The sequence below is a fragment of the Eulemur rufifrons genome, chromosome 29 (genome assembly GCF_041146395.1).
Source record: "Eulemur rufifrons isolate Redbay chromosome 29, OSU_ERuf_1, whole genome shotgun sequence".
NCBI lineage: Eukaryota > Metazoa > Chordata > Mammalia > Primates > Lemuridae > Eulemur > Eulemur rufifrons.
Genome location: NC_091011.1, coordinates 75,427,251 through 75,442,427, shown reverse-complemented (window position 1 = coordinate 75,442,427; position 15,177 = coordinate 75,427,251). Strand labels below are relative to the sequence as shown.

At 37.4% G+C, this 15,177-nt stretch overlaps 1 protein-coding gene across 1 annotated transcript in view; it reads left to right on the top strand.

Annotated features, from left to right (window-relative positions):
• Nucleotides 1–2,636: 2,636 nt before the first annotated feature.
• The window catches only part of SLC13A1 (solute carrier family 13 member 1), a 30,254-nt gene continuing 17,713 nt past the window's right edge, over nucleotides 2,637–15,177 (top strand). The window contains 7 exon segments of the mRNA XM_069462341.1: nucleotides 2,637–2,712; nucleotides 3,190–3,228; nucleotides 4,112–4,149; nucleotides 4,151–4,207; nucleotides 4,209–4,283; nucleotides 5,393–5,544; nucleotides 14,858–14,977. Coding sequence (XP_069318442.1) covers nucleotides 2,637–2,712; nucleotides 3,190–3,228; nucleotides 4,112–4,149; nucleotides 4,151–4,207; nucleotides 4,209–4,283; nucleotides 5,393–5,544; nucleotides 14,858–14,977 — 557 coding nt within the window.

Below are 15,177 nucleotides of genomic sequence, written 5' to 3'. Positions count from 1 at the left end.
TGACTTTTAGTGAGTGGTAATTTTTTCCTTATCATGACTTCTGAAAAGGATCTTTCAATGCTAATGTCTCAGACAGCACGCCTATCTGTATCGAAGAGGACATTTACTCTGTTCATCCTGGAGAAAATGAAATCCTTGTACACTGTTGGTGGCAATGTAAATCAGTGCAGCTACTGTGGAAAACACTATAGCGCTTCCTCGAAAAATTAAAAAATAGAATTACATGTGATCCAGCAACCCCACATCTAGGTATACATGCTAAAGAAATTAAATAAGTATATCAGAGAGATATCTGCACCCAGATATTCATTGCAGCATTATTCACAATAGCCAAGATATGGAAACAACATAAGTTTCCATTGATGGATGAATGGATAAAGAAAAAGAGATATGAGTTACCATAATAACTTCTTTATGTGTCTTCTTGCATTTATTCTTGCCTATTTCAGACCTATCCTACATACTGCAGTCTTAAGGAAAAGTCCAAATGTATTTTTGAAATATATGAACACAAAAAGACAAAAGATAACAAATGTTTGTATATTGCTTAAATATTAATACATTTGGATTTTTTGTTTAAAGGCTGCTGTGTGGAGAATAGTTCTGAAATAAGTAAGAATTGATACAACAAGATCCATAAAGATGTTATTTCACTAACCTAGGCCAGAAGTAATGTTGACTTAGACCGAGGTGACAATAGTGGGGATAGAGAAAACGGAGTCCAGACATATTTAAGCAGATAAAATTGACAGAGTGTGGTGGGATGAGGAAGAGAATATTTCCAAGGAGGACGAGCAATATAGCACAGTGGCTGAGAGTATGGGCTCCAAAGCAGGACTGCATGGTTTCAAAACCCAAGTCTGCCACTTACAGACCTCTTGACCTGGGACAATTCACTTAACTTCTGTCTCATGTCTTTCATCTGTAAAATATCATTAAAATAGTACCTACCTCATTATATGGTAAGATTTAAATAAACTAAAACATACATCAGATTTTAACTTAGACCAGTACTTATTGAATACTAAGCACACTATAAGTGTTTGTTATTATGGCGATAGTGATACCATTAACTTATATAGATGTTCCTGAAGAACCAGGTTTGAGAAAGGAAGTAATGAGTTTGGTTTTGAACATTTTTAGATTAGAGTTTTATTTAAGACATTCAAATCAGCAGTTAGGTATAGAGGTCTAAAAGGAAGAGTCTGGGCTGAAGACAGAAGTCTGGTGATCTAATATATGAAAATATTTATTAAATCAATGAAAATATGAGATTTTCTAAGGAGAAACATTAGAGTGGGAAGAGACAAGGGTCTCTGGCAGAGTTTCCAAAAAATTCCAGTTTTAAGGAAGGATAAAGGCAAAAAGATTGGCAAGGGAAACAGAGGAATACTCAGAGATATAGAAGAAAGTCCAGAAGAGTGAGATATCACAGAAGCTCAAGGCAGAGTTCAGTAGGAAAAAGTGATTAACTCTTTTAGGTGGTGCTGAGAGGTCTACAAAGTCAAGACTGCAAAGTAACTATTGGGTTTAGCTATGCAAAGGTTATTGATAACCATAGGAAGTGCATTTTGGGTGGAATGAGATGAGGAGACAGAAGCCAGGTTCAAGTGGTTAAGGAAATGGAGTCAGTGAAGGTAGAAAACTCTTCTGGGTGGTTTGGCTATGAAAATGGAGGTGAGGTGGCTGGTAGTTCAAATGAGAGGAGGGTGAAGAAAGACTTCTTTTTTCCATGTGTAAAGATGACTTGAAAATGTTTAAATGTTGATGATAATTCCAATACTCTGTAAGTGGAAGGTTTCTGAGAAGGCCTGAAAGATTGGGGTCCAGAAACAAGAAGTTGGAGAAGACAGATTGGTGCCATTATGTATATAGGGAAAGAGGAGAAGGTGGGGCAGATGCCAATAGGTTTCTGCATTTCAGTGTGATACCATTGTCTTCGGTCTCCTACTTTCTCTGTGAAGTAGGAGTCAAAGCTACCTACAAAGAGTGAGAAGTAGCATTAAGAGAGAGGTATAAAGAGATTAAAGGAGGTTTTAAATTTTCTTGTGGAGACAGAGTAATTTGGTCAGAGAAACACTGTAGGGCAGAGGAGCAGCATGACATAGCAGTTGACATCCGTGATCATGCATGTATGGAATTTGACGTGCTCTACTGTGCGTGTGATTCTTACCAACAGTGTTGGCTGCTCAGCAGACATGACATGGAGAGAGTGAATGGTTAGGTTTTTCAACAGTTAGAATCTTGATAAATAACTACCACTGAAAGAAAGAAAAAGAGTTTAGAGTTTTGTTAAGAAAATTATTAAAATGGTTTACCATGAAATCTAAACTGGGTCAGGAAGGAAGTGAAGAACAGAGAGAACTGATTAATCCACTGGGAATAAGTGACCTAGACTTGCCAACGGACTTGGAGAACAGTAGGGATAGAAATAACTCAACAGCAAGGTTGAAAGAAGAAACTGTGGCAAGGCGGGCAAATTTCTTGGTGTGTAGGATGGTAAAATGAACTCTTTATATCCCTAATTAACTATAATATCAAGTACACATCACAGGTATTCCCACATTCCACTTACATAGGACTTGCAAGTAAGATGACCAAAAAACAATTTTAGATGCTTAAACTTAGTGTTAAAAATGAAAAGGCTGAGAGATAGTCTACTTAGGGAGGAAGTTGGAGTATTTCCCCAACCCCCACCCCACACACACACCTGTACCACCACAAATGAGCGTTTCATGAGAGGGCCATATATGCAAAGCAATCCCCCAAAGCAGAAAGCTAGCCAAGAAACCAAAGAATGAGGCAGACAAATTACTTTGTTGGTAAAAGGCAATTTATTGACAAACCTACAAAGAGAAGCATGGTCTTGGGATGCAGCAAGACAGATAGATCTTTGCACTGTTACCTCCCAGACCCAGGGGTGGGTACTATAAGAAAAGGGTATAATGTCTTTCAGAAGGATGATTAAAGTCAGCCTTTCCAGAAAAAGGCAAGAATGCTGTGTATCTCACAGACTATAATTTCTGTGATATCATCAAGGTTGTTTTGATCTAAGGGCAGGATTTATTTTAAGTACATGCTCGTACACAAAAAATAGTAGATAAAGTAGAAATCTTAGAGGTATTTCCAGAACTAGGGTTAATCAGAAGTCAACATGGTAAATTAGCATCTAAGATGGAGTCACTTTAGCATCCACAAGGAGGGAAGGGAAGAATCTCCTACTTACCATGGGAAGACAGATATTGAGAAACCACCACTTGGAGAACTTGATATCTGCTATCTAGGTATAGAAGAGGTCAATGGATTAATGTTTGACACACTCTTGAAAAATTAGAAAGTGAAAAGTCATAGCTGAATCTCCTTATCCATGGAGTTTCAGCTTCACTTTCACTGACAACAGGGTAGAGGTACCTGTTTCCCTTGGACCAGAGGTAGAGAGCATGTGAGGAGAGTGGTATTTGGGGTAATTTGAAAGGCAACTTCCTCCGAGAGAGCTTCTATGCAGGGTAAGTTGACCTCAGCATATAGAGGCCAGGTGAGACTAACATATGTAGAAATCACAGTGTGCCATAACCAGCCAGGTGGAAGAGATACATTACCCACACAGAAGGAGCAACAATCTGATGTTCTTATCTGAGTGATAAAAGCCTCTTAAAATCCCATACAAGTGCCCACTACATGGAGTCATTTTGAATACCCACCAAGCCTGGAGAGTACTAATGTCATATCTTAATTCATATACCACTCAAATGAGACCTCTCCTAATCCTTACCACTCCCCTCCTCATCCTGTCCTTCTCCCAACAACCCAAATGTGAGGATTTAGAAACTGAGTCTAGCAAGTGGTGGGAGGAATTAGAATTGGGGGCAGGCAGAACAGAGGGAGGGCCAAACTCACAAACCTCCGTCCAACTATGGACTTGCAGGCAGGCCTGATCTGGGGAGAAAAGAACATTTAACTTTAAATAAAGTTGGGGCTTTTTTAATTAAATGGAGCACTGTTTACTTAAGCTACTGAAATGAAGCTTCTCTTTTGACTAAACATGACCAAAAATCTATTTATTAAATGAAATGACCAGGAAACTTGTTGGTTCTGCCTTGGATTTCACTATAGGAACAGCAAGAATCAAACCAACAAAGTGTGCTTATATGGGCCATGAGTGAGAGAAATAATGAAGTTGCTTTTGGCTGGCACCCTACGAAGTCCTACTCTTAAAGAAAATACTTACATTTGGAATAGCGATTTCCCAGGTGGAACCATTTGAGGATATGCCACTGTCCAAGGTGTAACTGTGGGAGGGGGTGACTGAGGTGGAGCAGAATTGAAGGTATTTGGAAATGAGGTCAAAAATCTGTGAGGCCAGGATATTTGAAAAGTTATTCATGAATATTGTATAGTTATCCAGATGCTGACGGGATTTGGAGTACAGAAAATGATCGCGTGCCAAGTGCAAATGTTATCTTAAATGACAGCAGTGGGTGCGAGGAGATCAGAATGTCATAGTCAAAAAAATAGAGAAAGACATACCCAAATTACATGATACTTGGAGAAAAATTCGTTTATTTTGAGCACGTAGAGGATTAATGTTCTGGAAGAGATAGTGGGAAGCAGGGAGGACACTAAATTTACCTCTCAATTCTGAGGTATGTGGAGTTGAAAACATTCAATGTCAGGAGTGGTATCCTCTGGGGACCATCCATTAGGTACCAAGGTGGGAAAACTCTCCAAAAAGAGGTTAAGGAACTTACTGACCATGTACCACCAATATTAGCAGAAAAACAATGGAAAGCTTTGGGAATAGTGGTAAAAAGGGAAGACATGAGGGAAGAGTTGGGTCAGACACCAAAAAGAAGGATGATGGAATGAATGAAATTATACTTGTAAAATATCTCAGTGGTTTCAGTTTAAATGGTTCTTATTGTTAACATTTCTATTTATGGAAAGATAGGCACTGTACTAGTCAGTTCCGGTTGCCATAACAAAATGCCACAGGCTGGGTGACTTGAACAAACAAACTAAAAAATTTATTTCTCACAGTTCTGGAAACTGGATTAAGGTCTGGCAGGGTTGATGTCTTGTGAGGACTCTCTCCTGGGGTTGCAGATGGCCACCTTCTCACATGGCAGACAGAGAGACATTAAGCTTTCTGATGACTCCTCTTGTAAGGACATTAATCTCATCAGACCAGGACCCTATCCTCATGACCTTGTCTAACCCCAATTACCTTCTGAATGCCCCATCTCCAAATACTATCACATCAGGAGTTAGGGATTCAACATATAAACTGCGGGGGGCAGAGGGCGGACAAACATTCAGTCCATAACAAATGTTGTTATGCTTGTTATGACTACAAATAGGGCTGTTCTCATGGTATTTTGTTGTTGTTGTACAGAACTCAGGCCCAGGAAACAAATATGGAACAAAGAAGAACCACATGATGTGTAAACTAATGTGTTTATGCATTGCTTACTCTTCTACCATTGGGGGACTGACAACCATCACTGGTACCTCCACCAACCTAATCTTCGCTGAGCATTTCAATACGTAAGTAACATTATTGAATTGCTCATTTAACAAATGGGCAGCACAGAAATTATAAAAATTATTCTCACCTAATTCAGAAAATCCAAGAATAGAGATGCTATATTATCTCTCTTTTTTTTTTTTTCCCCATCAGGACATCTATAAGTCTACAGACCTTCCTTTGTACTGAGATTTAAATAGTCAGGACATAATGAATTAACCTATGCCTAAAGATTCCCCAGGTCAGCTCAGAGGAGATAACTCTTAACCAAGAGTTAAGTGATCATTAGCCTGATCACTCTAATCAAACAGGGAGGACATTATTCAATGCAAATAATACTGCAAATGGTAGTTAGCTAAAGTAAGAATTATTCTCATGGGACAATTTATGTAGAGTTTGGGGTCTGGCATTTGAACTTAAATAATGAGTGGTGAACAGAAGTACCACTTGGTGTTTGAATTCAAAAAAGAGTTGAAGGACTGCCCAATGATAAGAAATGTCAGTAATAAGAAATGCTGGAAATGTCAGACTGCTTCTACTAAAAGGACGTATAATAGTCAGAGTCCCAAGAAGGTGTGCAGCATTGAGGAAGCCCAGCAACAGGTCTTCAGATCACAGAAAAAATAGGCTCAGAGGCAGGAAAGCTACACTCTAAGAAATGGATTTACAGACTCTATGAGCTTTCTGAAATTATTTGCAAAATGTTCTTCATGCATATATTCTCCAAGAAATTCAAGACCCCAAAAATGTCAATCTTCATTTTAGAAATAATGGGAGCTTGTGTACCAAGAAGACTGGCATAAAAGTTTAGGATCAATATTACACAAACCTCCATGTGTAGTTATTGTTTCTGTGAATACACATTCATCATGTATACTTCAAAAAACTTAGAAAGAAACCTTTAAAAGACTTTTGGTTTCTAAAAGAGACTTCTGAAATTCACAGTGCCAGAGAGTATTTATACAATATATCCTCTAATTCAAGACAGGAAATACACCTGATCCATTTCTGAAAGCTAGATTTATATCCTTTCTCATGAATTCCCCAAGGAAAGAGATTCCACATCTTAGTTCGCTCTGTGAGTTTTTTCCCCTAACATTTAGACCAAATTCTTATTGTTTTATCTTTGTTAATGTTAGAGAACTGATGATTTCCACCATTCCTGTGGAATTACTTGATACAGTTGAAATAATTCATATTGAGTTTGCCCTTGGTCTTTGTGTCTTGCATGGTGTATCAACCAAATTTCCTGTTTTATTTAACTTTTTCCTTTACTCTTTGGATGCTTTTATCCATTTGTAACAACAAATTGAGAACATTATAGCACTTTGAACAAAATGTTTCAGTAACTATTTTCCCTCTTTGTGTAATGTTCTAATTCTCCTAATCATTAAAAAGTACTTTAAATTTAGGGAACACTTAAAATGTGCTTTGAAATTGAGTGTTTTTTTCTTCACAAGGTTGCCTTTATGTTAGGAATTATATGCAAAGTGGAAAAAACTCTCAAAGAATCTTTTTTTGATACAAAACACTGGAATATTAAAGAAAACATACCATTATGTTAAAAAAATATAATTGATAGTATTATGTAAACTAGATATTGAATGAACTTTGAAAAAAATGTTGGTCCTCCAAAATACAATAGCATCCTAAAGCAACAAGGGAATGGAATGCATTCAGTTTCACTGGGAACTGTTATAAAAGCTTAAAATTCCAAAACATATATTCTTTGTTCAGATGTTTGGAGCTTTATCTACGTATCTGCTACAATAATGCCACCTTGATACTGCTTGCCATCTTTCTGAGCAATACCAATGATCATTTTCAACAATTTCATTTTGGTTCTCTCCCAACTCCAAAGGGTATATGAAACCTCAGAGTTAATTGGATCCTACTATTTACATTTAGATAAAGGTGACGTTTTACAAATAAACTGTTGGAGGAAGAGATTGTATAACATATTCTGAAGCTCTATTCTTTTGAGATATTCATATATATACATATCTTTATATACAATGTCTTTGTATATAATGCCTATATAATAATAATTATAATGCCCTTATATCTTTTGTTCTTTTTTCTACACAAAGAAAACAATAACAAATTCTGAGAAAGCTGAAAGTTATTCAGTGGAAATAAAAGCAGACCTCTATTCATTCACTCAATCAACAAACATTTGTTGAGGACTGACAAAGTGCAGTGCACTGTTTTAAATTCTATTAAAGAATTCAAGGCCGGGCGCGGTGGCTCACGCCTGTAATCCTAGCACTCTGGGAGGCCGAGGTGGGCGGATCGTTTGAGCTCAGGAGTTCGAGACCAGCCTGAGCAAGAGCGAGACCCCATCTCTACTAAAAAATAGAAAGAAATTATATGGACAGCTAAAAATATATATAGAAAAAATTAGCCGGGCATGGTGGTGCATGCCTGTAGTCCCAGCTACTCGGGAGGCTGAGACAGGAGGATTGCTTGAGCCCAGGAGTTTGAGGTTGCTGTGAGCTAGGCTGACGCCACGGCACTCACTCTAGCCTGGGCAACAGAGTGAGACTCTGTCTCAAAAAAGAAAAAAAACAAAAAAACAAAAAAAAAAAACAAAAAAAAAAAAAAAAAAAAGAATTCAAAAAATAAAACATGCCAGGAAGAAGATTCCATCTGATTGTCTAAACAAAACATATGTATGTGAGAACCATTAAAACTTGTAAAAATAATAACATTTGTTTTTTGATATATAGTTGGGAAGGTAGAGTGACAGGTATTGAGTCCTTGCCAGATAATTTACTTACATTATAGTGTCCACATGCCCTCTATATTCTTGCTATGGAGGTGGTATATAATGGTGATCACAAACATGGGCTCTGGAGTTAAAACGCTTGTGTTCAAATCTCAGCTCTTCCATTCACCAGCTAGATGACTTTGGACAATTACTTAAGCTCTCTAAGCCTATTATCTTTCCAGAAAAATGAAGAAAATAATATAATCCCTCTCTTAGAGGGCTGTTTCAAGTTTTACATAAAATAAGTAGCACTTGGTGCCTAGCACAAAGCATATGCTCAATAAATATTGAATAGTATTATCATTAGAACAGAGAAATTGAGGCTCAATTTAGCAGATTGAAGACAAAATCAAGGTTAGTCAGACCCCAGAAGTAAAAATTTACCTCCCTATAAACATAACTCAAGGTGTGTCCTAAAAGAGGGCTGTAGCTATGTGCTCACACAAATTGGAGCAATTTTAAAAAAGGTAACACCATGTTTATGGAGAAAATGATTAAAAATAATTCATAAAATGAATTCATAATTCATAAAAAAAGTTCCAAAGTCTGTAACAGGTTTTCTTAGGGAGGAGTGGAATAATCTGTGCATGTTTTGCACAGTTTAGAATAACAATGTGCAGATTGATGCTATGAGTCTGGAGACAGGAAACCAATTAGGAGTCCATGATCAAAGTGCTGACAGATGATGAAAGGCAGAACTGAGCTAGTTGTGAAGTGATAGGAGGATTTAGACTTGAGACACTGCCAAGTCAAGAGGTCATGAGTAATTAGGTGTGAGGATTCAAGGGTAAGGAGGGGTTAGGGCAACTCTGGGGACTTTTTTCCATAAGGCTGGATAGATGATGATGCCATGAACTCCTTGAGAAGACATGGGGAAGTGCAGATTCACTGGAGAAATTAACACATTTGAATTTGGATCCATTGAAATGGCCTGCAGAAAGTCTATCCATAGGAGATTTTCAGCAGGCATTTGCAAATGCATTATTTGAGTTATACATTTGGGGGTCTATATACATAAATGCAAAAATTAAATTCTTGAGCGTAGAAATGGTCACATGGGAAAAAAAATTAAAAGAATCAGACTGAAAATAGTTAAGGAGTGAGCATATAGTGGGGAGGGGGAGGCAGCAAGTTTAAATGGTTCTTTTAAGTTTGACAAAGAAGAGAAGAAAAGAACAAGCATGGTGTATGATCAGAGGCAGAGCCTTCTTTTAGAACAAGGCTGAGATGTCTGTTTGGTTTGTATTCAGGGAAAGGGGACAGTAAAAACAGAGACACATGAGATTTTGAAAAAAAAAATAAAAAGAACATTGATCAGAATGAGTCTAGTGGCAATGGAATGAAATTAGAAGCAAGAATGGAAATGTTTGTCTTGATAAAGAAGGATGTATCCTCCTTAGTGGTAACAGGAGGGAAGAAGAGAACAAGTGAAGACAGACGAATTTCAAATCATGTATACATCTCCTTCATTTCACATATGAGGAAACTGAGGATCAGAGAGTTTAAGTGATGATTACTAGTCAGCCAAGGAGCTGGGAAGTGGAGACAGGTGGCTTGAGTCCCAGGACACTTTCCGTTCTGTAGCATCACTGCCTCACAGGTCTGTGACCACCGATGACGGTGCCACGATGGCAAACTTCTAAAAGAAAGCACATTTTCTTCCAGAGATAAGTAAGAATTATTTGAGTATTCATATTCTCTTGTTGCATCTTCTTTTTATAAAATATAAATATGTACACATAATAACCATTATTTAAAATATCAGCAAAGCTGGAGATGTGGCCAGTTAGAATAAACTATTCCTTTGTTGCCAATCTCATGAGCTAATGTGTGGTTTGGAAAGTAGAATTTCAGAATAATACTAACAAGACTGAGTCAATTATTGAATTCAGTTATGAAGTATGAAATATTTCTTGCATTCTTAATCTTAGAAACTAGGAGCTGTGGCACCTTAATTCTGAAAACCCTATTCTCTCTCCCCTGTGATTAATTCACCATTAGCCTTGACAAATCCTTGGAGCAGGGGATTCTGGAAATATTCTTTTTTCCACCACCTCCTGTTATGATCTTACAGATTCATTCAGTTTTTATTGGCTCTTCCATTAGGAAAATCCTGTTTGCTTAATGCTCTCTATCTGACCCTTATCCCCTTCTTCTTCTCTACTGATATACTCTTCCAGTCACCACCTAATCTCTTTTCCTAACACTATGGTTAATAAACACTATCCTGCATTTAACCCATTACTTCCTACTCTGGTTCTAGAAAGACCAGCTGTTTCATCCTATCAGACCAACCATTGGCTGGAGTCACCCCAAGAGCTAAAAATAGAAATACCATTTGATCCACCAATCCCATCTACCCAAAGGAAAAAAAGACATTCTATAATAAAGACATCTGCGCTCAAATGTTTATGCAAGCACAATTCACAATTGTAAAGATGTGGAAACAACCCAAGTGCCCATCAATACTTGAGTAGATTAATAAAATGTGATATATATGTACCATGGAGTTCTACTCAACTACAAAAATCAATGATGATCTAGCACCTCTTGTATTATCCTGGATAGAGATTGAGCCCATCCTTCAAAGTGAAGTATCACAAGAATGGAAAAACAAGCACCATATGTACTCACCATTAAATGGTACTAACTGATCAACACTAAGGTACTCACATGGTAGTAATATTCACTGGGTCCTGGTCAGGTGGGAGGGGGTGGGGGGCGGGTACGCTCACAGCTAACGGATGTGGAGAGCACTGTATGGGGGAAAGGCGCACTTGTAGCCCTGGCGTGGGTGAGGCAAAGGCATTATATGCAACCAAAATGTTTGTCCACCCATAATATTCTGAAATTTAAAAAAATTAAAAAAAAAAAAAGAAATTTAAACATCACAGAGTTTGGACTTAGACCTTAGTTCAAATTTTAAGCCTTCCATATATTAGTTTAACTTCTCTGAACATCAGTTTCCTCATCTCTAAAATGGAGACAATACTAAAACTTACAACATTATTGTGAGGATTCAGTGGCATAATGGGGACAATGTAGCTCTAGCAGAGGGCCTGGCACATACCAACTTGTCAACAATGCTAGCTATTGTTATTGCCACTGCTTCTATTTTTGCTATTGCTGTTAGAAATCTAAGCCTGTATCTTTAATAACAAATAGTAAACATTTTGAAAAGCAACTTCTGGAAGTACACGCATACAAAACTGAAAAGTGGCTTTGTCTCAGAAATAATTAATTCCGTCATTAGTCAAAAGGACTGTCTTCAGTGTGGTGGATACTAGCTTATTGTGACTCTTAGTGGCCAAGATCTATTAAAAGGCTGTAAATTACCACGATTGCATCCACTCTTTTGAAGCCATTTCTGTGTATTTCATTGGTATTAAAGTTATTTGTCATTTTGTAGTTGGGCATAAGAGCTGCAGTGACAACGTGATCTTCCTAAGTGTCAACGGTGATGTGCACATGTGCTTTAGGTTAAAGCATGTCTCTGTGTTATACAATCATTTCTATAGTTGTTTTAAAATGCCCTTAAAACATAAAGTCTGTCCTCTAGCCTATGGATATTTTGCAATATATATGGCATTTTCTATTTTCACCCGGGAGCTGAAGTTGAGGGCCTGGGGCCTTAATGAAGAGAAGTTGTGTTTTAAACTTTTCCTGGGTTAAAAATCCAGCTTGACTGACTGCACAATCTGTGACCTTGAGCAAACTGCTTAATCCCCTTAACTGTTTCTTTCTTCTGTGCAATGGATAGTAATGCTTTCCTCGCAGGGTTTCCGTTAGAATTAAAAGTGCTTAGCTCATCTGCTCCTTCCTACACCTCTGCCTGACCTCTAAAACTTAGGGTGCCCCAGGGTGTACAGCCAGTTCCTCTTAACTTCTACAACTCCACTTACTCCCTAAATTATCATACCCATTTTCATTGTTTATGTTGCTGCCTATCTGCTGATAACTACCAATTTTATATCTCTATCCCTGCCCTGTCCTCTGAATTCCAGACTCGTTTATCTCACTGCCTATCCAACATGACCACTTGGAAAAGTAAGGGACATTTCAAATCAACAAGTACAGGACAGCATCCTTGATCTGCACCTCTCCCCTGCCCTGTCTGGTCCATAAACACACCGAACTCATTCCTAAATCAAGGCTTTTGTATCTGCTTTTCTTCTCTCTGGAATGCTGTTTCCAATTAGTCACACGATTTCTTGCTATTTAGTTCTCATTTCAAACATCACCTACCCTGACCACATTATGTAAAATTTCTTCCTTCCTAATATTACATTATTCTGTTTTATTGTCTATTTTATTATATGCTTACCTGTTTATTACCTGTGTGGCTTGTTTCCATGTAAACTTCATGAGAGCCTCGACCACATCCATCTCATTCACCACTGTGTTGCTAATAGCTAGATGAGTACTTACATGGTGGACACCCAAACAGTGTTGGGTGAATGAAAAGGATTTTTATCAGAATTAAATTTCTTAGCATACTTCATGATAGAAGAAATCTATGTTTGCTTTAGGCACATGTTTGCAGTCACTTCATTTGTAGGATATGAGCAAAAGTGGAAAAAGGAACATTGCAGCAAAATTAATTGTTTAGATGATGCCATTCATTCCATTATTTATTCACAATATTCACTGTAGGTCTAAGGGTGAAGGTTATGATTATAGAGGCCACAGTACTATGTGGTTGTTTATTTACTTCCTTACCTGGTGAAAAAAAAAAGAAAAACAAAACAACAAAATTTAACTTTTTCAGGATTTCATTTTTTTAAACAAACTATCCCTCCAAGCAAAAATTCAGAAAAGCCCCTCTTTAGTTAAACATATTTTACAGGAGTCTCTCCAGTGGGCAGGTAGAGCAATGCAGCCAAATTTCAAGGTGTGAGCCACAGATGGTGAAAAATTAAATTAGGCCTGGGGACATTGTTCTAAACCTAATCCAAGGAGTATTTCTGGGTGTCGTTATGCTTGCCGAACAGAATAACACAGGTCATCTTGTAATCCAAGTCTAATAAGTTGATGGGAAATCAGCCCAAGCCTTTTATTCCTTATTTTATTTTCCAACTGAAGACAACAAACATTTTTCAAAAATGAGCAGTTTTCAATAGAGCCTCGTGGATGTGATAAAGCATTTTTCCACTCATCCAATTCTACATATTTGCCAACATTTCCCATTGTTATTTGCCACCTTCTAATTGCATTCGTACGTAAGCTAATCCTTATATCTCTTCAAAGTAGATAAAAATTGTCCTCAAGTTGCTAAGGATAACTCTGGGGCTCAAGGAGATTTGTAACTTTTCATAAGCTCAAAGAAAATTATAGAACACATTAGAAATCTAGAGTTTTGAGAACCTATTATTATTATTATTTTTAAGTATTTGTATCACTTAAGGACCATCTTAAAGTAGAAGAAGAAACACTCTGAAATACATAAATTTGCTTCATAAATGTAGCATGAAGCATTTTATTTATTTACATAATCTTTTTTAAATGACGAAATACAAGGTATGATTTAAATAGAATAAGCATTGAAAATCTCTTTCTATAAAATTCTATCTATTTTATGATTTCACTATTATTTAAAATATGTTGGTGATGTTTTTATTACTTTTATACATTTTCTGTATTTTTTAGATTTCCAGCTCTGTCTTTGTGTTATTGCCTCAAGAAAAAAAAAATAGTAAAGACAACCATTTCTCAAATTTCCTATTGTTTTTTTCCATAGTTATAAAATGAATGACTCTATGAGAATTTATTTGATATTTAGACTGCATTTTAGAACAATGAATGTGAGGTTACCAAAGACACTGTGCTCGTATCTGACCTTCATTTTCTCTTGCTGTTGTTCTGTTATTATGTGAATTTAAAAGGTTGAAAATAACTAGAAAAGTTAAACGAAAAAGTTGATGTTTTCCATAGAACCTTTTTATTATTTTTACCTGGCTCGGTGTTATTCTGTTTGACTGAGCCCCTAGGCACGATCTAGTTCTAGGAAGAAGGGGCTATCCTATGCCTGGTGAGATGGTTGCAGTGCTTTGGGGCTGAAGAATCAGAGGGGAAAATGGCCAGGAGACATGAGATGGGCTGGATCACAGTCCCTTCGTAGGTGCCAGGGGTTCCCGCTACCAGGGTAAAATGGGAACACTAGGTCCTGTTAATTTTGCCTGCTCCAAAGCCTGCTTATTTGTCTTTCCTCACTCACTGATGATGTGAGTAGTAACAACAAAACACACTCCCCCTCATACACATTTAATGAATATCAAATACTGTGCTGCCTTTTCTCGCAAGCACTTCCTTAGAGATTGAATGTAGGGAGCACAAATCAAAACATGTCCATACTTGCTTTTGTGGGATGCAGCAATAATTACACAGTTACAGAATCAAGTCAGGAGACAAGGAGTAAAACTACTCTTCTTAATGGTGAGTACACCCCTGGACTTGCTTCTTGGCCAGCAGCACAGGAAAGACGTGGGCTTCTGCTTCCCAATGACCATCATAAATGGTTCCACTTGTCCCTTCTGCCCTGAACACTTCTCTGTATTCTCACACAGACGCTATCCTGACTGCCAGTGCCTCAACTTTGGATCATGGTTTATATTTTCCTTCCCGGCTGCTATCATGATTCTCTTCTTGTCCTGGATCTGGCTTCAGTGGCTTTTCCTAGGATTCAAGTAAGTAAATATTTCATGTTAGTAGGATAAATGAAAGTGTCTAAGTTTTAAGTTCCTAGCTCCTTATCCAGTGCTTTTTCACCTATGCCAAGCACACTATATTTCTGCCTTTTTCTTACCCACAAAATTGACAAACAATAACATGTATCTTATGAATAAGTTTAGATCTCATTTAAACAACATTGGCTGTGGCAGAGAGT